The sequence below is a fragment of the Micropterus dolomieu genome, linkage group LG12, assembly GCF_021292245.1.
Source record: "Micropterus dolomieu isolate WLL.071019.BEF.003 ecotype Adirondacks linkage group LG12, ASM2129224v1, whole genome shotgun sequence".
NCBI classification, from domain to species: Eukaryota; Metazoa; Chordata; class Actinopteri; order Centrarchiformes; family Centrarchidae; genus Micropterus; species Micropterus dolomieu.
In genome coordinates, this window is record NC_060161.1 from 29,293,432 (window position 1) to 29,320,200 (window position 26,769).

Below are 26,769 nucleotides of genomic sequence, written 5' to 3' on the forward strand. Positions count from 1 at the left end.
GTTAAACTGTTTTTCAAACAGAAATAGCAAAAAAAGGCCAATTGTCCTTTAGTTCCAGCCTCTTAAATTTGAGGATTTGCTGCTTTTCTTTGTCATGTAACATTATTAACAGAATGTATTTGGGTTGTGGACTATTGGTTAAACAAAAAAATAAGAAGGAATTTTATGATGGCACCTTGGCCTCTGGAGAGTTTTGACAGGCCTTTTTTTTTATCACAATCTTTTTCACAATTTATGATTAATCTGAAAAAAAAGTAATAATAATATCTTAAATGATTGTAACATCATACAAATTTCAATTGATGTGGTGTTTGGTATCATAGTTGAGTAATTCATATGTGTTTTATCATGTCAGTCATGTTCAACTCTATACAAAGCAAGTATGAAGTCTGCATAGAAACATGAACATTTGGGACAGAATCCAAATGTCCATGTCCAATTCTCTCATGAATTAGGTAGACTTAACCTTGATAGCATTTATTTATTAAAAACCTGAACCCAAACTGAAGATTAATAAAACCCTGTAGGCTATTTGTGGACTCATGACCTCAAACAGACAGTGAGCCTCACAGTGACAGACTGTCTAATATTTGACTATGCAAATAAATAGTGAACATCAGGTTTTCTTTCTGGCTCCACAAACCACAAACTGGGGATCATTTCCAGACACACACACACACACACACACACACTTTAGACGCACCAGCGATGTCCCACAGCTGCAGCCGCACCACCGTCTTGTGATCCCAGTTGAGCACTTTGAGGGCGAAGTCTACTCCGATGGTGGCGCGGTAGTGCTGGGAGAAGATCTGGTGCACGTAGCGCTTTATGATGGACGTTTTACCGACTCCAAGATCGCCGATGACCAGAACTTTGAGTAGGCGCTCGCGCTGCATCGTTCCTGCTCCGGGAGAGAGCGCGCGTTAAATGGATGACACAGTGAGGTCTCCAATTATGGGTTCCGCATGAAGACTAGCTGCAAAATGCGGAGGGTTTGGCCAGTGACAGTCGGTCTGCTGCAGCAATAGGTCTAAATGTTTTTGTTTTTTTAAAGTAAATAACGTCGCTATGAACTCACACTGAGTCCCGCAAATAAAAAGCAAGCCCGCACAGAACAGCTTGTCATATTAAAATGCAGTCCATGTTGTATTATCATCGTTTTCGCAGCATGAGCTCCGTGCAAAAACGGGCGGAGCAAAGTTTAGGCTATTACTAAAAAAGAAGAACTTCCTATATGTAAAACGCTGTCGGGGACAAGTCAAGATGGGAAAAAAACAAACAACTTTAAGTGTTGTTATCTGTTTAGCCTGCGGTTTGGGTGCACATCTCCTTCTGCTGTTTGGTCCGCTGCCAGGTCCTCAGAGAAGAAGCTGCGGCGAGAAGTCCGTCAGCAGTTTGTGCAGGAGCTGCGACCACACCCCCCATAATGTGTGTGTGTGTGTGTGTGTGTGTGTGTGTGTGTGTTTGAGAGAGAGAAAGAGTCTAGTGGCCGCTTTATTAGGTGCACTTGCATTTTAATGAAAGCTAGTGAATCATGTGGCTGCAGCTCCAAATAGCACAATGTGGGAAAAAGTGTTTTTATCCTTCAGTTAAATGCAAATTGTTTGTCTTGATGTTATAGGCTACTTTGTTTTATTTTACTGTATTGACTGAATTTTCTTTTTTCATTATTTTGTGAGGACAAGTGAGAACACCCCACAATGTAAGCTTAAGTAGGCTACCTTACAATAAAAAAAAAAAAATTACTTTCATAAAGTTTTCTCAACAAACTAGGTAGAGGATAGAGAGCTGCAACACATTTAGTGTTCCACCAGATGGCACCATACAGGGTGATATAGCCTAATAAATATATTTTAACTTCAATAGAAGGACTACTTTCGGCACACAGTACATTTTAAAGTATAACTAGCAACTTTGCTGATCAGGTGTATAATTAACTGCCAGAATCGGCACTTAAATGTAATTTCCTGACTTGTGGTAGTATTAATATGTTTTCTGCAGGGACTTGCAGTCTCCTGATCTGGACCCAAAACAGCAAGAAAAAAAGACTCTTAAAGGCTGACTGACAACAAAGATTAACCTATTACAAGAACGGATCTCTGAAAACAGCTTCAACTTCAACAAAGTGTCCACATGAAAAAAATCTGGGCACTTATCTTGGGACAAGATAAATGAGGGTTGACATTTGCTTTTTGTTTCCTGCATTAAACTGAAAGATGAGTTGTTGTTAATTTATACTTATTTATAGTAGTCATTTTGTTGCTTCTGTGTTATTTTTGTATGGAATGTGTCCCTGCATTTCAGAGTCTGCTAAAAACTCAACAACCGGCCTCATAAAAACCCCAGAAAAAAAGATAAAGACATGAACTCTCTCTTGCCTATAAACTACAAACATTTCTCAGAACTGCTACTGTGGAGACTCACTCATAAATGTGGATCACTTTCAAAAAAACAACTTTAACCAAAATACCTCCTCACAAACAGCATCTTTAAACTCCTTGGCTATAACCTGAAAATAATCCCAGTCCTTATCCTTAAATCAAAACCTTGAAACCCTTAAAAGATAGCAAAAAGGTTCTCATGTAGTGGCCCTCACAAGTTTAGAAAACACAACACACACACATACAAACAAGGTTCCGTACTGCACGTGTAAAAAAACTACAGGTCCCACCTGCAGCTTGTCCAGTTTCGCGGCTGCGCACTGATGAGTGAGCGCATGGACACCGCACTGGCGCAGTGAGTGTGCAGCTTCCCTCTTGTTGCACTAACTGTGCAGCATCACTTCACTTGAAATAAACATAATCGGGAAAAACAAACAACTAGTAGGCTATAAAAAAATAATATTATTTTCCTAAACTATAGCGTCTGTGTTTCTGTTTGCCTTTTCAGCTCCAATCAGGACATCCGGCTTGTGTTTTGCCTAAAGATATTGAAACAAATCCTGTAACCAGTATCATACTGGAGACATAGATGTTTCTTATTCCACCATATAACAACAACAATAATAAAGCCAATCAGCAGTTGTGTTGTTATTCCCTGAGATCGCTCTTTTGTTTTTTTTTATCTTTTGTTTGATGAGTCGTTTTCCTTCAACGTTGCGCCTCTCCGCAGTCCTTTACGGTAGTGGTACTGATGCGGGATGAGTCAGGCTATATGATGCTGCTACTGCTGCCATTTCATCAGCAGCGAAACCCTACAAACACACAGCAAACACACAGATTATACCGCGGGATTCCCCTCTGACAGCGCGCATCCTGCCTTCATAAACACCCCCGTTTCGCGGCGTCGAAACAGAGAACAGAGGCTTCTTCTGGTTTATTCGTGGCTCCGGGTGAAAGCGCAAGATCCGGTTTTTATTGCACCTGCTCTGGATGCGTTTTCTTTTCGGCTCTCGATTGGGCCTGACATTAACAAGGAAATCAGGCCGGACTCCAGGGCCTACAGCTGGACACCAACCCCTGTTTTCGGGCTTTAAGACAAACATCGACTCCCGGAGGCTTTGTCGGAGTTCCGGTTGTTTTCCTGCGTCCCGAGGATCGATCCAGCCAGACTCGTTGGTGCCATGGAGCCCACATCAGCCTGGTCCTGAACGGCGCAAGGGAACAGCATAAGAAGAGCAACCATTCTGACCTAAACTCCACTCCTGCTCCAAGTAGGCTGTGTTTCTTAGACCATTTACAATCTGTATTTCGGTTATTTATCGTGTCATTAAGCCAAAACGTGGTTTCTTAACAAATCATTAGGTCTATTTAACAGCCATGATGTGCGCTGGTCTAAAAACAGCCTGAAGGAAAAACAATCTCTGTATGGCTGGTTGGAGTTCATCCTAATCTTTATAAGACTTTGCAAAATACATGCAAATAAACACAAACTCTGAAAAGTCAAATTTGTACGTTTAGGAAAAGCCTGTGGTGTGAATACTCAGTAAATATCACACTTCACAGATTTACCACAAACACAACAGTGATCGGCTACTATACGAGATATAAAAAAGTCCTGTCAATAACAGCCCCATTTAGATTTGAGATGTGACTGGAGACAGATCCGTCTGTGAATGTTTGATATGTGATATGCTGTGCGCAGTGGTGGACCTCCAAATTGCACTATAACGCATCCGGTGTGACAGCCCATGGCTGCTATTCACCGGGGATTCGGCCACTAATGTTTGCATACCGACCGTGCTACGCAACCCGACTCTACAGAGACACAGAGGGGAGATGTGAGGCTGCATGTGTTTGGCTCCCTGCCCGCCTGATGGCCTGGTCAGGAATAGCTGTAGTGTAAAGATATACTGCAGGCTATAGCTCTATTAAATCACCTATTTAATTTAAGGATCTCCCAAATCACCAGAAGTGGAATAAGTAGCCTACTCAGATCCTAAAGTAGAAATTACATTGTCTACATTACTCCAAGCAAAGGTCCTGAATTCAAAATGTTACTCAAGTAAAAGTACATAATTATTACCAGCAAATGTATGAAATATACCAAATGTTAAACTGCAGAATTGCTTTTTCACAGTGTCATATTATTTATTATATATCATTTTGGTTTTATCACTAACCAGTAGAAAAAGAGCATTTTAAGATTGTAGATTGTTAATGTGGAGCCAATTTCAGATGCTTTGTATACTATTGGGTTGTTTAATAGTATGGTACTGCATCTTATCAGATAAGCATATCAAAGTATCTAGATGATAAATGATGTTAAGTAGGTTTTTAGAAGAGCTCCTGGACTCTCCTGGACCACAAACACAACATTAGGGTTAAATAGGCCTATACCATAAGTCAGTCAAGAGTTAAACCTGTTAATCATTAATGTAAGGGCAGCATATGAACATATAAGCAGTATTTAGTGCTAATTATGCAGAATGACCCCGTTCAGTTACATAGTTAATCATTAATGTAATGCAGGATAGGCACATATAAGTAAGGCTTGCTTTTGGCGTATTAACTTGTTTTGACTCTTTGAAGTTACTTGTAATTTTAATGACATGCAATTTTCATCTAAATGTTACATTTTAAAGGAGTTTTAGAAATATATTTTTAAAGATGATGGAATGAGATATTTATTTGATAATGTTAGTTTATTCTTTGCTGTGAAGTAAAGAAACTTAATCTGTGCATAACCTGGTGGTGGAAGAAGTATTCAAATCCTTTACTTACATAAAAGTATGTATTATGAGCAAAATACACTTGAAGCGTCAAAATTAGAAGTATTATGCAGAATGACGCCATTCAGGTAGTTACATTATTATATATTACATTATTGGATTATTATAACAGATGCTTTAACATGTAAACAACATTTTACTGTAGCAGGTAACCTTTTCTTTAACAAATCAATAAATTTCAACGGTTGATTATATGTTTTGTAAATAAAGTCTTAATCTGCAAAGTAACTATAGCTCTGAGATAAAAAGTAGTGGAGTAAAAATAACAATATTTCATATTACAACAATCCAGCAGGGTCACACATTCAAATGCCAAAGCCTCGTACCAAAAAAAGCATTAGGAGACGGGCGATAATCCAAAAATCTGGCTTATTAAAACATCAATCGACGCCATCAAGTGACAGCATAAGAGGATTTTCTCTTATATCTCGTGGTTTTAATTGAATCACGCACTGAATACAATGAAGCACAGTAAGCCAGTTGAGTGTGTGTTAAATTGGAGGGGGTGTGTTTGGGCAGATAGCCAATCAAAGGTTATTCTTCAGTAACTGAATCAAGGGAAAGCCTAGAATATGTATTGTTGTGGTATTCTTTGCCCTTTGTAATTCTTTGAATTCAATAGTAGCAGAGCAGTCTGTAATGTTATCAAAATATTGAAGTTATTTACTATAAATTATTACTGAGGACTAGAGGCACAGCAGAGGTCATGGGAATATAAATTAGTATTATAGCCTTGTGAAGACTGCCGGTCTCAATACTGCATGAATATTATAGAGGTAGAGGACATACCTAGTTGTATTGTAAAGATGGTAGAAGATGCAGTTCAGTCTTGCAGAGGCCACTACTCAAAACTGTACACAGCAATGTTTTATGCATTGTTTAAAAAGTCCTTAAAGTTCCCAAGAAAAAAATTCTCAGAGATCTAATGTAGACAGGTTTAAAGACATGTACAATAGTCGGTTGGTTCTTGAAGAAAACCCCTCTTAAAAATGAATCCCTCATCTGAAAATCCAGAATCAATGCAAATACTGTTCGTATCAAAGATTCAAAGACTGCTTTGTGCACTGGGGGGTTTCAGGTTTCCTAAGCTGCGTGTTGGGCAGTGATTAGCGTTCAAATTAGTTGTGATGTCTTGCTCTTACGCTCAGGTCTTAAACTCAGATTTTAAGGTGAGCACAGAGAAACTTCCCCCTTCAGCAAATAAATGTGTAGACAGCTTTCTAAATGTACTTAAACACTGCCCATACACTATTTTCCACATTGGAGCTGACCCATCCAAGTTAAGTAACAATAAAAGAACACATTTATGAGATATTTTCTAACTGTAATGAATCTTAGCACATTTGGAAACTTTGCTTGGGCGAATAAACCTGGATAGGATTCCATAAAAGATCCTTATAGAGCAATATAGAGTTTAATGAATCATATTAATGAACACCGTTATGTTTGACACTTTAAGGGGAATAAAAAGGAGGTAGGATTCCATAAAAAGATCAGACAAGACTGACATTAAGGACATTAGTACCAAAGACATATTTAATGTCACAGAGTTCCCATGTGCTTATAAAGTAATGTAACATTTTCACTGCAGGACTTTTACTTGTAATGGAGAATTTGTATAGTGTGCTACTGGGGCTTTTAATTAAGTAAATGATCAGAATACTTTTTCCAACACTGGCCTAAAGTGAGGCAGTAGCTGTCATTATCACAGTTGGACATTAGCAGAACTTTGCACATAGGCCTATTAAAAACGATAAGACATTCTCAAGACAGATACAGAACAGAGACCATATCACAGGAACACTAGGCTACATGTTTTGTGTGTGTGTGTTTTTTATAGAAAGGCCACAAGAAGTCAAGGGAATGTTAGGAATAGTAGATAAGGAAACCGACAAAGTAGCCAAACATCAGTTTAAAGTTACTATTGAGGACTACACACACTGTGAATCCGTGAATCATTACACTTTTATGCGCAGTGGTGAAAGAAGTATTGAGATGTTTTAGATGTTTTACTTGAGTAAAAGCAATACTGCAGTGTAGAAATACTCTGTTACGTAGGTAAAAGTCCTTCTAAATAAAGTAGCCTAACTTGTAAATAAAGCTGTCAAATAAATTATGCAGTGAAGTAAAAAGTACAATATTTGCCTTCAAGTTTCAATAGATGTAGAAACAGAATGTAAATACTCAAGTCTACTTCAAAATTGTACTCAAGTAGCCTACAGTAGCTACTTGAGTAATTAAGTAGCCTACTTAATTACTTCCACTGAAATAAAAAGTTAAAAAGCTCCTGCGAGTTGGCTTACAGTTGCTAAATATTGGGACAATTATTAAAACATATTGAGGGGAAATCTAATGTTTCTGCTCTCTCTCAATCTCTCTGTCACGCACGCGCATTCCCAAACACTCATTGACGGGCGGTCACACCGGTAAGAGCGACAGACAGGGGAAGTCAAGTCATGGAGGCGATATGGCTCTATCAGTTCCGGCTGATCGTCATCGGGGACTCCACGGTGGGCAAGTCGTGTCTGATCCGGCGGTTCACGGAGGGCCGCTTCGCCCAGGTGTCGGACCCCACCGTCGGCGTGGACTTCTTCTCCCGACTGGTGGAGATCGAGCCGGGCAAGCGGATCAAGCTGCAGATCTGGGACACCGCGGGTCAGGAGCGCTTCAGGTGAGAACAGCTGGGTGTGGGTGGGACAGTTAAATTTATTTTAATACTCCTGTAAGAATGTGTGCAGCTGTTGAGTCTGTGATAAAGTCACTAGCTCCTTGTGCCTTACTTAGGCTACTGAATTTAATAGGCTACAGTCATTTCTGAGAGTTTTAGTTTATAATGTAACTTTAAAATGCCAATTAGTGACAAAAGTGGGCCCCCAGTGGTGAATTTACATTTATTCATTTAGCTGACCCTTTTATCCAAAGCAACTTACAATTGCTATATATGTCAGAGGTCTCAGGCCTCTGGAGCAATGAGGGGTTAAGTGTGTTACTCAGGGACACAATGGCTCTCACACCAAAGGCATGTGTCTTATCCATTACACCTCATCATTTACATTTTCAATTAACAATTCAATACAATACGTGGTAATCTATGGTATTTGTTAGACTTGAGAAGAGTACCTCTTCCGAACCTACACCATAAAAAATACTCTATCCAAGTAAAAAAATCTTTACAGTAATGGATAATTATTACCAATGAATTAATGTGTGAGCAGCATTTTCCTGTTGTGTTGTTGAGTTATTAGGCTATATATCGTTTAATCTATGGAAATTTATCTGCGTATTTAATCAGATGATCATTTGTTTTGTAAGAACACAATTGGAATCTGAAAAGTAATTAATAAAAATAGCTGAGATGTAAATTCATGGAGTAAAATGTAGTCTATTTTTGTAGCGAAGTAGGGCCTAAGTAAAAACTAGCATCATGCCGATAAAGTCATCCAGGTCATTGCAATGGGAAGGTTAAAATCAGGGGCAACTGGACTTGGATGAAGAAACTTGAATATGATTCATCTCTCATCCAAGTGGCTTCTTCAGTTCTGAACTTCTTGATTTTAAACTTCCTCAGATAAAAAACTGTATTAAAATTAAATACTCAAGTACAGTACAAGTACCTCAAAATTGTACTTGAGTAAATGCACTTAGTTACATTCCACCACTGGCCAGGGACTCATGATTGTGTAATATTTTGTAATATTACACTATAAACATATAAAGACAATAACAGAAAGATAAAGTAAACATGAGAGATTGCAGATACACTGTGCAAATCTAAACAATTACCACCACTGTTGTATAGCAATAATATCCATCCATCTATCTATCTATCTATCTATCTGGCAAATCACAGAGTGATACAAAATGATTTAGCTTCACCATCTGCTCTTTTGAAACATCTGCTGTCTTTTATGGCAAAACAAAAGTCAGCAGTGCACATAGTTTATGTGGCGTTAAGACACAAAGAAGAACTGAGTGGTCGGCACGAGCAGCTGACTGACAAAATGAAAGAGGAACTCAAACTAATTCAAGCAAATTAACGTCAGCGTAATCACAATAAACTGCTGCACTGACAGGTGATCTCAGGGAAATGTATTGCAGGATGACGGCCACGTAGCGCCACACATTTCCCCAACACTGAGGAAAATAAGGAAGATTGAACTCTGATTTATTTGGAAATTGAAAGAGTCATCCAGTGTGAAATGTTTCCCTGTACCGTGTGAATACTTAAATGGGAAAGAATTGGCTGTTTTTACTGAGAGATCCATGGACTTCCTTTAGTGAAAATACCTCTAGCTGATCTCTGACCTCTATGTATTTTCTCAATAATACATAAAGAAGAACAGAATTATGAAAATCACATTATCCAAAACAGAAAATGTAGTAAATTTCAAGGAAATATGCATTTATCTGTTATATACAAATTGTCTAGTTTATATATTAATATTGTTTTCCTAATTCAGGATCTGAATGTATTTTGTTAATCTAATAAAAATAGATGATTAGTAGGCTACTTAATGTTAGGGAATACTAAGTACTTAGAGTTTAACGACATAGCCTGTAGGTCTCAAAACTGGAATTACTACCTGAGACTAATTACTTTGCCCGCACAAGCGAAGATCAGTTATTCAAATGAGCTTTCAGTTGAGACGAGCAGAGAAAACAACTAGAGGGGTTGTTTCTAATAAGTGAACCAATGAAAGTGCTCTTAATAGCTGAAATGCACTTGATTCTGCCTGAGGAAGAATAAAATGAACCTGCTTTAGGTGTATCGGTCTGAAAGGTTGTTTTCAAATGGTGTTAATGACATGTTAAGAGAAACTTACTTTAGAGGTTACCTTAAGGTGTGAGGTCAGGTAAATTTTATTAAAAAAAACTCTAGTCTCATGAGAGTGCAGGACTCACAGGCTCAACCTACGTGCTTAAGAAAAATAAAACATTGTCATTAAAAAATACAACAGATAATGTTATAGTGCTGTAAATTACAGCTCAGTGATAATGAGGTGAAATGGGTAATGTCAGGATATTAGCTTGTTATTAGCTGATTATTACAGTGTTATTATTAAGATGTCCTGCCCCATTACTACCACCTATTGTTACCGCATTCTTGCTAATACAGTAACAAACAAAAGTGTTACTCTCAAAATATTGCTAGACCAACACCTCTGTATTTGCAGTGGTATTACATCATGGTGTTCCTACGATATCGCTCCTTTATTACCTTCACTGTGAGACATTTCAAGCTAGTTTACCTTGGAAATGCTGATTAACTTAACTTGAAGAGCTTTTATTAAGGACACACACCCGGTCCAAAAGACATACAATGAAAAATTTAAACAGACAGGCACTAAAGTAGACAATGTAAAAAACATACAGTCCACAATATTACCTAGGCCTATTTACATATAGGCTAAAACGCCAATGATTCTGGAAAATAACCTAACTGAACTTAGTGCTGGGTTGGTCAGTGCTGAAATGATACTGTTTGCAGAGTCTAATAATCTACACATACATCTGTACATGAGATTGCGCAGCACAGCAGAGCAGGTGGGCACACCAACACTGACGAACATTTGGCTTACGCTGCTCCATCGTGGCACCTTAAGCAGCAGCCTCAAACCATCATTATATACTACATTGAGCTTCTGCATACTGCTCTTTCTGTAGCACCTCCACAAATGGGCAGTATACATAGGGGTACAATAGGCTCTAAAAAGGGTAGTCTTAACAGATACTGAGCACATACTAAATTTGCGAATCAACATATTAGCCATACGACACTGTCTGTAAATGTCCCTACCTATCATCAGACAGGTCGTCAGTTAGATATCCCAATATTCATCACAGACTCTAAGGACAGTACCAGACAGATAGATGTCAGGGAATGTCAGTTTCCTGTCCTCTCTACTCCTAACAATCATAATATTACTCTGCTTCGCATTATACTTAATGTCAAAGTCTGAGCCATATTGAGAACAAACCCTCAGTAACTGTTGAAGACCAGCACTGTAAGGACAAAGAATCACCAAATCATCTGCGTACATCAAGTGGTTGATGATCGTGTTACCAACCATACAAGATGTTCCACAGCTGTTTAACATTTAAAGAAAGGGAGACAAAATACTTCCCCGTCTAACTCCACTGCATACATTGAATGGGGCCGACGCAGAGTTGCCCCATTACACATACATTGATTGATGAGCATACCAAAAAGCCAGAACTCTCACTAAAGATTTAGGAACTCCTCTGTTTTGTAACTTTAAAAATACTTTTTCATGATTAACACAATCAAAGGCTTTAGAGGCATCAATAAAACACATGAAAATGGTGGAATTGTGCCTGTTATACAAATCTAAAATTTCCTTCAAGGCAAAAATACACATATCTGTGCCGTGTTTAAAACCAAACTGTTTGTCAAAGGTCAGGACAAGCTTTTCCACCTTATTTAGTAAGGTCCTCTCCAAGACCTTGGATAAAGTGCTTGTCAGAGCTATAGGCCGGTAATTATCCACGCTATTTATTTTGCCAGCTTTGTCTTTAATAATTGGCACAAACATAACAGATAAAATGGAATCAGGTAAAATAACATGAACTAGAAACCCAGTAAAACAAATGGCAAGCAGAGGACAGACTTTTCTACCTGCAAATTTTAAATGTTCGGCAGAAATCTTATCTATACCACATTCCTTATTATGTTGTAGCAACATAATTGCATAATAAACTTCTTGTGGGGATACAGTCACATCTTCCTCATTATCAATATCAAAACAGTTGAAGAGCTCATTATAATGTTTCTGCCACAACTGAGTAATTTCCTCTGGACTGCTAACACCATTAACATTTGTTGGTAAACATGTTTTACAGTTATTCATTCTATTGATTTCTTTCCAGAATTCATTGGGACTATTGCTTTTCAGTTTCCTTGCAAGTGAGTCAGATCTCATTATATTTTCATTCCTCTTAATGAAACGTAACATATTTAAAGTTTGAATTTGTCCGTTTCTTATATTCAAATAGGGGACCGTGTTTTTGTCTGCCTAATTCAGCCCAAGCTTTGAAAGCCCTTCTAGCCTCAGCATGAAGCTCTTCAACATGTTAATTCCACCGTGGTTTAGCTTTATACATTTTGGTCTTATACAGAGGCCTGCTTGAGGCAAGAAGGGACTCCACAATACTGTCATACAAGGAACACAACTCAGTGCCATGTTGCGGGTTCTTACAGTTAATATCACAGCATGCAGACTGGTCTTTCGGTAAGTCGATGTTACTCAACAAAGTGTCAGACTGTACACAATATACTTCAAGATCCTCTTCCTTCTAGTTAGACCGGTCTATTTTACCCACCCGCATGTCGTTGTTCACAGACAAAAGGGTAGGTAAATTGCCCAGATTTACAGATAAGGAAAACGCCACATGATCAGTCGTGACAAATTCATAATTAATCATTATAGTCTCTAAGGAGTCATGTGCATCAGCTGTACAGATGCAATGGTCTAACCATGAAGTTGTATGCCACGCCTCACTGATGTAAGTGTAGCTATTATCAGGCAAAAGTACTTTACTGGATAGAATCAAACCATTATCAGAACAAAACTGCATTAAATGATTGGCAAAAAAAGAGCTACCATCAGAAACATCAGCATTCATGTCACCCACAATAAAAAAGCAGGTGTAATCATTATCCTGAATAAAAGACATGACACATGCCAACCTGTTCATCCTCATTCTGGGAACTCTCATAAGTTGCATAGATGCTCAGAATGATGAATTTTTTTCCATGGATATCATGCTGACAGACGAGACCAGTCCCCTTCTGTCAAGATGAGCGGAGCCAAATGTGTGTGTGCAAGAATGCATATTTGACTCATCAAATCTCCACCACAACTGAACTCAATTCCTATAGCCCAGTCAACGTCTAGTCTGACCACGTTAACCAGCTGGTCATACTTTTTGTGCCATAGCACTGCAACGCCGCCACGTATTCTACCGTGAACTATTTCAGTGCTCAAGTCAGTGGTAGATTCACCCACCCCATAGACGTATGCAGGGAATTCAGTCTTTAGGTTAGCTTAAAAATGTCTCTTGAACACACAGTACATCAAATGTACATGCTCTGTATTTATATTGCACCTTTCTAGTCTTTTCGACCACTCAAAGCGCTTTTACACCCCATTCACTCACATTTATAGAGTGAGCCTAAGTGCTCAAACAGAAACCAACATTCACACACTGGTGGAACAGCCGCCAGGGGCAATTCAGGGTTCAGTATCTTGCCCAAGGACACTTCAACATGCAGCCTGGAGGATTGAACCACCGACCTTCCGATTAACAGACAACCCGCTCTACCTCCTGAGCCACAGCCAACCCATCACTTGTCTCCAAGAGTTTATACACCACAAAGCGGCGCGATTTATCTGCTTCACTGTGCCCAACACGTAGTCCTCAGGCATTATATGACATGATATTGATATTTAGACATTAATGGCTGTGTGATTTACACTGTTATACAAGCTGTACACTCACTACTTTACATTGTAGCAAAGTGTAATTTCTTCAGTAAAGATATAATCAAATATTTACAAAATGTGAGGGCTGTACTCACTTTTGTGAGATACTGTACATTTCTGCAATAATCTAACTCACAGTTTCAAGTTAAAACAACTTAACCACATTTATACTACTTTTCAAGTTAAGAGGATTTAAATTCCAAATGTGTTTCAGTTTACATGTATAAGGCCGTTGTCAGGTACCCCCTGTACCGGTGGCACTAATCTTTTCTTGTTTACCGCGAAAGCGTCTATTTTGAATTTGGATACATGACTTATCTGTAGTGTATAATTTGTTGATTATTTCCATGCTTCAACTTTACCATGGTCGATAACATTTGTTAGGCTACACCAGCCGCACGTTTATAATTTTATCGGCCGGTAAAAGGTAACACAGTGGACGCTGTAGTGCTACTGCCGACTGCCGTTTGGGGGTGTAATTGCTGATTGACGGACACACGGACGCACAAGTATAAATGCATGGCCACGTGCGTAGCCTACGGCGTAGCTACACATGTAGACCTTACGCAGGAGTATAAATCAAGCTTTACACTCCCTAGTTAAATCAACACATACGTATCTGACAAACGACTCAAATACGCAATAAATTAATTCAAGTTTATCTTTCAAAAACACGTACAAGTTGTGGTCAAAATCAAAAATGTATCAGAGCTCTTTGAGTTACAAAGAAGAATTAAGCGGACATAACTAAATGGGACTGTAATGATTTACAGTGTTGTTTTTAATGGGCTGTTCTGCAAAAATGCTACCAAATAATGTATGAGAAGAAAACTATATGACATTATTAAATCTGGTGATACAACTGTTGATACATTGGCTGGATTCATATGCTTCTGACAGCCATAAAACAGCAACATACCTTGTAAAAGCACTGACACTGAACCCCCGACCTCATCACTTTAAAATCTAACATCAGTGTGTAGAGGGCTATAATAAAGCCAGAATGATGTATGCCTCAGCCTAAAATGTGTCAAATATGCATGCTTGCACACACATTTGGCTCCGCTCATCTTGACAGAAGGGGATTGGTCTCGTCTGTCAGCATGATCTCCATGCTAACCGCAACATGTCCCTCAGAGATCTTTTTCCAACACCAAGGGACCAAATCTCAGTGTTTCTTACAAATACATCTGTGATCTGATAATTTTTCTCTCATAAACTTGTTAATCTAAGAATCCCCTCATATAGGGAGCCTGGTAGTTTTCCTCAGTTTGCTGTCTTTATTTGTCCTATGTAATGGTGACTCAATAATTATGGGGGATTTGGAGCATTGATTGGACAAAACAAGCTTTATTAAGACATGAAGTAAATTTTTCCCGACATTATTCAGTATTTACTTACTTTAAGTTGTCCTTCTTGTGTCGCTGTTTATCTCAAATGTATTAACTTAGTGGCAGGTTTAAAGCTTGCGGACAATATTCTTTGCTCCACTAAGGTAGCCATTTTGACATGTGTACTGTAGCCATTTTGGGAAAGTACAGTACGTAAGATGTACTAGTACTGACGTTTTTAAATATTTTGGGATTTTGTGACAACGTAGTTAGCCTCCCTTCTGATTTGACTCTACCTCACCGTCTGTTCTCTACTACTGACGCAGATCTCATCTTACTCACTGCTGTTTCATCTGCGTGGTCCTTCCTTCCATAAATATATAAAAATATATATAAATATATATGTGTATTTGATTCGAATCCAATGAATAACTCGCTGGATCTGAATTCCTGCCACCTACTCCTCCTCCCTTATCCTCTCTGTCGACTAACCCTCCCTTCCTCCTCTTTCATGACACGTCTCTCTTTCCGTCTTCCTCCTCAAGTCTGTAATTTTCCTTCTCGTTATATTTGTGTTGACGTTCTCTCTGTGAGGATGTTGTGGGAAGATAGACTCATCATAAGAGGGTTGGTGTGTGTGTGTATGCATGCAGGGTGTCACATCTTGTCAACATCTCGCAGCACTTCTCCTCCCTGTCACGCTGCAGTGTTAGATCTGTAAAATCAAGCACCACAATTATAGTTTCCACTTGACTGATATTAACTTTAATGGCTGATATTGATGCTGTTGTATCAAAGTTACCACTGTTTGTGCGGTCATTCATTGTATATACTGTTTTGTGTGTTGGCAGTGCTGTTATATTTCAGCTCATGTTTAGTTTAAATTAATCAAGATGCATATGAGACATTCAAAAATGCATTAAAAATCTAATGCATTTAATTAATGAACTGCCCACTTAAACTGTGGTTAAAAAGGAAATGAGCAAGTTTCCTTTTAATAAATTATAAAATGGCCAGTATACAGAAAATTAGGCTATTTGAATAATTATTTTAGTTTTATTTCAGTTTTATGTGTTGGATATACGTATTATTGCTCTCTAAGAAATATTTTTTAAATAACACCTTCCTTGTTCTGTCATGGTAAAATAAGCAATAAATGATAAATAGACCAGTTGTTCCAGCATGAAATCAATCCATTTTGCTATTTAAATCATCAAGGCAAACAAACTGGTCACAGTAGCTAGCTAAATGACCCAGATTATCATTTTGTACTCTAAGCTACTGAAAACATCTTCTTGCCATCTAATTTGTTGCTAACTTCACAGCTCCTCTACCCGACACCTCCATCACTTCTGCTTCTTTTACTTCTTTCACACCTCCTGTCATCAGTTTCTTCCTCTAATTAGCTTCCCCTCTGGATCTACCATGTCTCATTATTCCTATCTATGATAGCGGCTTATCTCTCTGTCTCAATGTCCTGAACAGAGATAATAGTCCTTCCAAGACCCAAAACCCAAGAGCAAAAGTGTAAGGAACAGAACAGATTAATCTGTGTGTGTTGTCTGCTGTAAGCTGCAGATGTTAGCATGTCCGACAAACTAGTTTAACCTTTGGTGTAACCTAACCCATTGTTAAAGCAATGTTAGATTTCAAAGACAAGGAGCATTTTGGTAGCTAACACAATGCTAAGAAAAGCAACACTAACAATAGCACGTCCAGTGTGTAGTATTTTCCCACTGTGTGGGAGCTGGTCCCGGATGCTACTATATGAGTAGGCTGATGTTAGTGAGTCTCCTGCTCTTTATTTGATTTGGGGAAGTTTACACTCCAGCAACCCGAGCCAAACTTAACCGAGATAGCATTTATCACTTCTCATCTTAAGTATTTTCCACCCACTATATATACAAATATATATAAACATGATAAAGTACAAATATAACCACTGTCTTGTGTCCAAGTGGCTTAATCTTAAAGTTTGTTTTAATATTCATACTATACCAGGACTACCTATCTCTGTACTCTGTGATACAGTGACAATGCTGTTTCTGTATATCCATCTTGTACCCAGATGGGAAGTCCACTGGAAATATTAAAAGGTCAGCTGGAGACAGTGTTTTCAACCTATTCATGGCATTAATGTTAACTCAAGTAACTATCGCTTTAACTGATAAAATGTCTGATCTTTATCTCCCCCTCCATTTTACAACCTCTGCAGGTCCATCACCAGGGCTTACTACCGTAACTCTGTGGGCGGGCTCCTCCTGTTCGACATCACCAACCGCCGCTCCTTCCAGAATGTCCACGATTGGCTGGAGGAAGCTCGCAGCCACGTTCAGCCGCACAGCATCGTCTTCCTATTGGTGGGGCACAAGTGTGACCTGGAGGCACAGCGCCAGGTGTGTCCAGTAAAAAAGTGAAATGTGAACATAACAATATTCATAAAGCTTTGTTGAGTGAAAGTTTGTTGCTGGGGATAGTGGTTATTTTGAATGTTATGTAACATACACTTCAGCAAAGCCTGCAGCATTAAAAATAACCTTTTGTTCACATTTAGATCAGCACACATTTGGATCAGAGGCGAGTTGTCATTGTTTGTTTAATTCTCTTGGGGCAGACAGAAAGCAAAAATATCACTATTGAAATTTAGACATTACAGTTTGACACTGCAAAACACTCACACACTCATATTATACAATATTGCAGGAGCAGGATTAAAATCAAACAAACCAGGAAATTATGTAAGGTTTCCCGTCTTAGCCACTTCAGTCTGATCTTGATCTGTTCACTCTCATTACTTAATGTTGAACTAGAAGGCTCATTAACAAGCCACTTATGACACACATCTCAAAATTGTAAGTGATGCTACTCAGCTCAGATGATTTGATGTTTTTGTTTGGTTAATGTTAGGTTAGGTTGCCAGATGATCTTTATTGATGTCTGAGTGTGGAGTCTGGCTTATTTCAGCATAACTAAAATGCAGAATTGAGACACTATCTAGCAACTTTGGAAGCAGCGTGGTCACCACTGACTGTAGAAAAGACAGGGATGTAGCCACCGTAATGTCATGCATTGGTTTCTCGATTACCATTTTAAAGTCTCTAGTTTGTTATTTTGGCCGTCGCTATCTTGTTTTTTTTTAACAAATAGTGACCATATTTGAATGAGAGGGTGAAGCTAGCTGGCTTGCAAGCTTGTAAGTTGCATCCATTATTCACGTAAACTGCGACTTTTGGGATGCTAATTTTGGCTAGCGAAAAACAGTCTTAAAACAAAGCATACAGAGTGGAAAAAATGCACAGCCGACTCCTTACTGCGTCTTTTAGTACAACTGACTGTTGACCAAGACATTTTTAGGTGACCGAAATGTTAAAATTAACTTTCATAAACTGAAAATAAACTGTGAAAAAAGGTTAAAGTTCTTAAAAGAGTTCTTAGATGAAAACACAGACACCCATGCCGTTGTAGCGACTTATCAACGCCCTAAAGCACACCCTGCTTTATCGTCTGTTTTACTGATAATGGAACCATAATTTACAAACTGAACATCATGCTGTATTGAAGAAGACTTGAAACTAGCCACTGAGACCACAAACAAAAGTGTTTTCTAAGGTAATAAATCAAGTGAGAATTATACATACGCCCTTTTTTACTTTCTCACTCCTGCCACGGACACATCCAACCAATGAGCGGATTGAACAATCTGATGTGGCAAAGTGAGGCATTTTGGTTAGCTTGAATTATTTTCTGTTTGAAACGAGACTGAGTCAAAGGGAAAACACAAAACATTTAACAACTCATCCACTGATTCACAGCAAACAAACTATAGGTTTGATAATGCCCCTACTTGCTGCATTTAGATCCTGGCACTCCTTAGTTCCTGAGAGGTTCTGGTTCAAAAAGGGGACTTTTTCAGCTGATCTGGATTTAAATAGGTGGTATTATGCTTTTTGCCTTTTTCTCTCTCCTTTATTGAGTTACCTTTTTGTGCATGTAATAGTTTTGCAAAAACACCGGTGGAAAAACACTGAGCTGCAGCACACGCATCTCCTCTCCCTTCCAAACACTAGCTACCCTCCAAGCAGTCAATGGACATGAAGTTGTTACTGTGATGTAGAGACAGCTCAGTTAAAACTTTATGGATAAAAGATACTTTTGTTACAGATTAATAACTCACCACTCTGAAACTCTTGCTCCAGTCCAAATTGCCAAACTGGTCAGCAACATGTAGCCTACAGCTGAAACTAAGCTGTTTACGGGCTTCTCGCTGACCCGCCCTTCTCTGCTTCAGATTGGCTATTACTGGCTTTTCACTGACCCGCCCTTCTCTGCTTCTGATTGGCTATTACTGGCTTTTCGCTGACTCGCCCTTCTCTGCTTCTGATTGGCTATTGCCAGCTTTTCTGCAGCAATGTGCAGTATGACAAAAAATATGGTGTTTTTTGAAAATTAAACCATGTAAACTGGTACAACCCCTAAATAGGATTTTGAACCTGAAAATGAGCATAATACCACCTTTTTAAGACCTCAGAAAAACAGAGAGTGTGGTACATCTACAAGCTCTTGACTGCACAGTTCCCCACATCGGAAAGTTTCATGTCATCTCATTTGATTTTTTAGGTGACTCGCCAGGAAGCAGAGAAGCTAGCGGGGGCTTACGGGATGCGCTATGTAGAGACATCGGCCCGCGACGCCATCAACGTAGAGCATGCCTTCACCGAGCTGACCAGAGACATCTTCGCCCTGGTGCGGTCCGGCGAGATCACAATCCAGGAGGGCTGGGAGGGCGTGAAGAGCGGGTTTGTCCCCAATGTGGTTCACTCCTCGGAGGAAGTGACCAAGAGTGACCGCCGCTGTCTATGTTGATCTGGGAACAGTTTTGGGACTGAGGGTGAAAAGGGGAGAGATTCAGGAAGGATTCAGAGGGGAGTGGCTGATGGACTGAGGTATCAGCCTTCTGACTGAAACTGTTGGTAACCCTCTGTTATTGTTTCTTCAGACTGGATACAGACAGGGAAGTTCAATGAAAAGGCTGGTAGAAGGCACCTTGAACGTGGGTAAATAGCTGAAAGGTTGTGCCCATTTCTGTATACCTTTTATTTCTCAGAGAGGAAGGATCACCAATGCTCATTTACCTGCGAGGGCTCCCATGATTCAATTCCATTAGTTTTGGTTTGGGCTTCCTACCTGAAAATCCCTCCCTGAAAGTTTTAGAAAGGCCTTAGAAAGAGGATCCGTTTTGGTTCTTTGCCAAAATACGATGAAACTCTTGACTTGTTTAATCTTTCTTTCTCCCGTCATCTCTTCCTTCACTTCTCCTTCAATCAACCACTTCTTAATCTTCTCCTCTCCTCCAATATGCAATTACATGATCACATACGAGGCGATCACTTTTACGTTGGTGTCCAACATCCTCCTAGCACATATCATTCGAACAAAGTTTAGTCATCACAGATTCAACAAGAGTTGTGTTTCTCTTTCACCCTCTGTGCTCCACATTCCACTATCAGAGCTCAATGGAGGAGTCCTGGAGGTCCTAAATGTAACAAGGGATGACCGATTTCCTTCCTGGAGCTGTGATTTTGTTGCCAGAGACCACATAATTTCTCTTTGGAGCTATTTAGGCCTCCAGTGAGCTCGATGACATTGACCAGATGGTTATATCCACTTTCATTATGCTAAATACCACACTATAACAAAACATCGTCACCCATCCAGTTCCAAATGGACTCCTAAAGCAGGAAGAGACAACGTGTACAGCTTAACTGACCGAGGTGGACTTTTTGGACTAGCTTAACAACTCCCAACTGTCTGCCTTTAACTGAGGACTTGTAAAGGGGGACTAATAGGAATGTTGGAGCCAGAAAGCACTTTAACAGCCAAGTCCACTTTAACTGTGGAGCCTAATTTGGGACTTTGGAGATAATTTATTTCTTGAAAGCAAAGCAAACAGAGAAGGACCAGACCACGGACTCCTCAAAAGAACTATATTATCCACAATGCACGCATAAGGATAATATAATCTTGCAAAGAAAGTAGTTAAATGGCAGGCATTAAATCAAGCCAACACAGATACAGGCATGGGAAACTACAAGAAAGTTGTTCTGAGCAAGTGGTTTAAATGGGTTTTTTATGTGTGTGCTCAAGTGTAATATCTCATCAAACCTTTATTTTTATTTTAATACACTTCAGTGCTACAGGTTGATGCAACCACCAAAATTACTTGATTTTCTGCAGTTCAAAGACACAACTTTCACTTTGAAACATAATGCTTTGGAAGGTAGTTTTAGATGAATTCTAGGTGTTAAATGCACTTGTCTTGGAGAGACATACACTCAGTTGCCAGAAAAAAATAACGCTAAAGGGTTATATGGTTCAGTTTAAGAAAGGAGTTTTTTATTTTTTTATTTTTATTTTTAAATTTATGATCATTTTAGAGGTTGTAGTTTGTAGTGCTGTTAAATTGTATTGTGTTACCCTCATCGACATAAATGGCTTGCAAAAGTCGAAGTTGAAGCAACACTAATCTAAAATTGATTCAAACAAAACTGAACATTATAACCTCCATGAAGATGTACGATTTATTGCAGGGCTGTTGTATCAGTCTGCATTAATTTTAGCTAGCTGTACCGAATACACTGGCCACTGATTGTATATAATTCCTTCCCAATGTAACTCTGTCAGTAAACAGTCTGTGGAAGAAGCTGCCAACAGTGTCTGTCCTGTGATAATGGCAGCTGAAATAGCCATTGTCCAACCCCACTGTCTCATTAGCAACAGACAAAAAGTGGCTCCAGTGATTTCAACACACACGATCATACAAAAGTTGTAACATCACATTTTTCAGATCCCTGACACATGAAATGGGCCCGACGAATAGATCCAAACTATTCACAAAACCACTGCTGTGCTAACGCGACAGGCGACGAGGTCACAGCAGGTGTTCATCACCAATTAAAGACAAAACACCTGTTTTGACATCACCGTTTGGGCTGTGGCCAACATGTTTAAAGGTCTGACTTGCCCTTTTAAGCCGAATTTACCTTTTAAGTAGGTTTATTTCACGCTTTCACTTAAGATGTCAGGCCAGTTATTGACTTTAAAGGAAAATCACAGTGAATCATACTGTTTCATTGGCTTGTAGACAATGCACACATACATGCAGCAGTAAACATAGAAAATTGACACATAACACGAGTAATCTACTTGCAGATTCCCATTCAAAGTACACATTCTTATTATTCTTACATCTGTTTTGTGTTTTTGTGAGCCACATAAACTTACCATATTACTGACACAGAACAGAGAGACTTTTAGCATTGTTAGCAATTAAATGTACCTTACCATGTCTACCGTAGGTACCTGGATTGTTTGGTGTAGAGCTATACTTCTATACACCTTTTTGTTTTGCAGAATGCTTAGTAAAGATATTTTTTTTTTATATATGATTTGATTAGTATTTCACTTTAAAACTTATTTTGACCCTTAATCTGATATAAATCCTAAATGAATGCCTATGCTATATTTCTTTTTAACCTGTGTAGATCTGTGAGGAAACTGTAAGTGCTTCATGTTCTCACACTGTATGCCTTCATTTTACACGTCTCCAAAGAGTTCTGCTTGTGTTATCTTATTTTTACATTGACGTGTCAGTCGAGGAAACGGTGAGATTTTACACCCAAGTTGTCATACAAGAAATGTGTGAATGAGAAACACTTCCAGTCAATGCGACACACCCTTTTCCTCACAAAAAGCTTTGACAAAGGTGACCTTAATGTTTTAAGACTTGACTGAAAATCATCCAAATTGCAGTCCATTTCCATGGCTGCATTATTCCTTAGTGAAATAAGTGAAATGTTGCCAGACAGAAAAGATCACTCTTAAACAAAAAAGCCTGAGTTCTCCCTGATGCTTGTGTTTTTGATATTCGACATTGAGTGTTATGTTTTATCCCACAAACGCTTTAAAAGACAGTCTGTTTTCCTTTCTCTGCTTGCTGTATCATCGCCAGTACTTTCTGCCAAAACACTTTTAAAGGTCCCTAAGTGGACATCATGGATCAGACAGTTCAGAAGTGTTAAGGTCTGCGTGGGTGGGTGTGGATGCAGCCTTTGTGTGTGTGTGCAGCTCCTCCTTGTGGGCTGCCAAGACTCTTTCAGCAGATGTCAGCCAGCTGGTAGATCTGCTTTGCTGTGCAGCACCCAGTTGGATATCTCTAAGCTCTGTAATATCTTGCTTCTACTCTGAAATATTGTTTTAGAGAAATAAAGTTGTTCCACATTTTGGGTAATAAGCTTATTAGCTTTCTCGCTGAGAGTTAGATGAGAAGATACAACTGCTAGCAGCTGCTTAGCTTAGCTTAGCTTAGCATAAAGACTGAATAAAAATCTACCTACCAGCACCTCTAAAGGTCATTAATTAACATGTTATATTGTTTGCTTAATCTGTACAATAACCAAAGAGTAAAGATAACAGTAAACAGTAAACCACTACTTATTTCTGGGAGAAGTAGCTTTCTGGAGTAAGCTCCCGTAAAACCACAATTTGTCATTTTTACACTTTAGTTTTTGTACGGATTAAAAAAACAAGGTATGACGTGTTAATTAGTGAGCTTTGGAGGGGCTGGTAGGTGGATTTCGTTACCTTGGGACAGAGACTGTCAAGCTGTTTCCCCATAGTTAGTCTTCATGCTAAGCTAAGTTAACCAGCTATGGGCTGTGGCTTAATTTTAGAGTACAGACACGAGAGTGGTATCTATCTTTTCATCTAACTCTCTGCATAAGCGTACTTCCCAAAATATTGATCTATTCAACAATATTCTACAATAAAATACAAAGTCTATAAAATGTCATGTTTGGAATTTACTTTTCCACCTCCTTCGAACAAAGTTTTTGCTCCCTTATGCATTTGCTGTCCTATGAAAACCACATCATCTCCAAACTTGATGACACTGGATTTTTCAGATGAACTAAAAGATAAAATATCCTCAATGGGTTGAGAAAGTTCTGCTACTTCTTAGGCTAAATAAACCTGTTTTTGATTTGTCTGAAAACGGATAGTCAAAAGCTTAAAAAAAGCACTGTTTTTCTGTGCTTGTGTAAAGTAGTGTATTTTGGAGATACATGGTTTTATAGGACAGCAACTTTATTTTTCTATTGTCAAAATCCAGGTTAACTTATAACGCCTAAGGTCACGGGAAAATGTACTTTAATTTACTTTAATGTAACGCTGAAGACTTCATTGAAGGCTTAATTTTCCACTTTCAGTGCTGTTGGACAGCAGAAAAACATTATACCCTCATGAAACTTGTCACATCCAAACAGATTTAAAATGTTGATTCACTGTGTTGCTTTCTGACAATAGGATGGCAACACACATCTTATCTCTGTTTTGTGCTGAAATTTTTGACGTCCTTAGTAAAGAGTAAAATAGCCAAGTCAGGTCTTATCCTGACGCTCCTGAGCTTAGAGAGCATTTAGCTGATTCCAGTAAAACACAACTCAATTACTGTGAAATAAGCAGCAATCAATTAAACACTGAAAGTGTAGGAAAGAGGAGGCCTCTCTAATGGCCCTGTCTTTCCTAGAAGCCCAATCAGCTGCTAAAGGTCTGGAAGTGACTGTTAATGTTTTTGGCTTTGCTGCGAGGAAAGCGAATTAATTTTCTTCCCCGTCTCCAATGCAAAGTCTTCAGTAAGTCACATGCAAATCCCTGAACTTGAAAGAAGCAGTTTTAGACAACTTGGCTGGCCACTCTGTCACGTTTGTCTCCTTTTTTTGTCACACAAGCCGCTTCAGTCTTATTATTGATCTGAGGCTTGGCTTGGTGCGAACAAAGATGTGAAAATTCACACCTCAAAACACATGAAGTGAGGAAAAAGGGCACGTTGAAGAGATCACACTCGAACGATGGAAAGCAGTTCCATGCTTGACAGTAAAGCAATTTGGCTTGTTTCCAGAGAAACGTACAGGGTGATTTACTGGCACTCTGCACTGCTCTCTGCCAGGATCTTTGGCAGAGTTTGGTTTTGTTAGGGCTGCTTTCACACACAGAATGCATAATACTACTGGACTAAAGACGTTGCTATCAACAAAACTGCACCCTCACACTGAAAATAGGCTTCTGTTGTAATTCTATTGCCACGTTGTTACAAATTTATGTTTGAAGGAATAGTTTTTTGGGAAATATACTTGTTTGCTTTCAAACTGGGACTTATTAGTACAATAAATATGAAGCTAGCCAGCAGCCTGTTAGCATAGCTTAGCATAAAGACTGAAAAACAGGGGGCAACAGCTAGCCTAGCTCTGTCCAAAGGTAACAAAATTCACCTACCAGCACCTTTAAAGCTCAGTATTTAAGACTGCAGGACGTAAGTATTTTAACTGTTACACTTTTTGTACAGATTAAACAAACACAAGATATTTAACATATAACATGTTAATTAGTGAGCTTTAGAGGTGCTATTGGGTGGCCCTTGGACAGAGACAGTATGTTCCCTCCATTTCCAGTTATAATGCTAAGCTAATCTCCTGGATATAGCTTTATATATACCCTACATATATGACATTGGTGTCAATCTTCTCATCTAACTCTCAGCAACAAAACAAATAAGTAACAATTATAATTTACTGTAAAAATAAGCGTCATCATATCCTTTGCAACTTTTGACGTAAATAATGTTGCTGTTCTTAAAGAAAATATGTCTCACAGTGAAGCCTGAAGAGGAGGGGGAATTCATCTCCATTTATTTTAGGGAATGCTCTGGCTGTGACCAACAAGCCGGTCTACCTGCCAAAATAACATGGAGGTCTAATAATATTCTAAGAAGCTGATATTATTGGGACTCATAAGATTTTGGAATGTCATTAGTCTGAATATTTCAAGCAAATGACTCATGCTACGCCTCAAGACTTTCCAAATTGTCCTTTTCTTTGACCTTGCACACACACATTGTTTACTGTCAAAGGAAAAGCTAGTGATTCTGACAAACCTAATGTCAGGTGGTCTGTTGTTTAATCTTTGGCTGGGGTTTCTTTTCTCTGACAGCTCAGCTCTGTATTCAAAAGCATGTGTCTGTTGGGTGACAACAACTATTCCCTGCCCTCAGTGTAACACAGGAGCCGTGGTACAATAAAAAAACAATGTTTCACGTGTTTTTTTCAACACTTTCAACTGTACAGACAATACTGTGTATCACCGTCCTTTATCCTGCTGGGTTAAAGCGGACAGTGTCTCTTCCTCTGCTCTAGTTATCTCTCAATAAACTGAAATGTACTAAAAAAAATAAATAAAACGTGACTGGAAAAATAAACCTCATTGTATTTATTTTATTTTTTACACAAAGTGGTGGCTTTTTTCGTCTCAGGCTGGCTGGTATATTGTGAGTATTTGTGAGGAAAGATGTTGAAAATTCATGTTCACAGTTATGATCAACAAAAAAATTATTTAATTCCCATCTTTTCTTTTTTTAGAAACTAGCTAATCTTGGCCCCCAGCACATGTGGGGCTTTCCAGTGCTTTAATCCATCTGTGACTTTTGAGGGGCTTGAACACCCACCCCAGATTCAAAATAGTCAAACTATTGTGCCCATACTTGTTATGGAAAATTTTTTAGATTGTTGTAAGGGGTGGTGATGGCGCATGCTTTTGGTGTGACAAACCTGGGTTCAATCCCCCATTGTGTCCCTGAGCAAGATATTTAATCCCTAGTCGCTCCAGAGGCGTGCGACCTCTGACATGTATAGCAATTGTAAGTCGCTTTGGATAA

At 38.9% G+C, this 26,769-nt stretch overlaps 1 protein-coding gene across 2 annotated transcripts; it reads left to right on the top strand.

Annotated features, from left to right (window-relative positions):
* Nucleotides 1–3,235: 3,235 nt before the first annotated feature.
* Nucleotides 3,236–26,313, top strand: LOC123981169 (ras-related protein Rab-39B). Of its 2 annotated transcripts, none has more exons than XM_046065866.1 (4): nucleotides 3,236–3,652; nucleotides 7,602–7,841; nucleotides 17,221–17,401; nucleotides 19,623–26,313. In XM_046065866.1, exons 2-4 carry the CDS (start codon nucleotides 7,627–7,629, stop codon nucleotides 19,866–19,868), a joined length of 642 nt encoding a protein of 213 aa, XP_045921822.1. In that variant the 5' UTR covers nucleotides 3,236–3,652; nucleotides 7,602–7,626; the 3' UTR covers nucleotides 19,869–26,313. The 2 variants fall into 2 exon arrangements, with proteins under 2 accessions (XP_045921822.1, XP_045921824.1); XM_046065868.1 differs by lacking the exon at nucleotides 3,236–3,652 and adding an exon at nucleotides 7,213–7,228.
* Nucleotides 26,314–26,769: the final 456 nt, after the last annotated feature.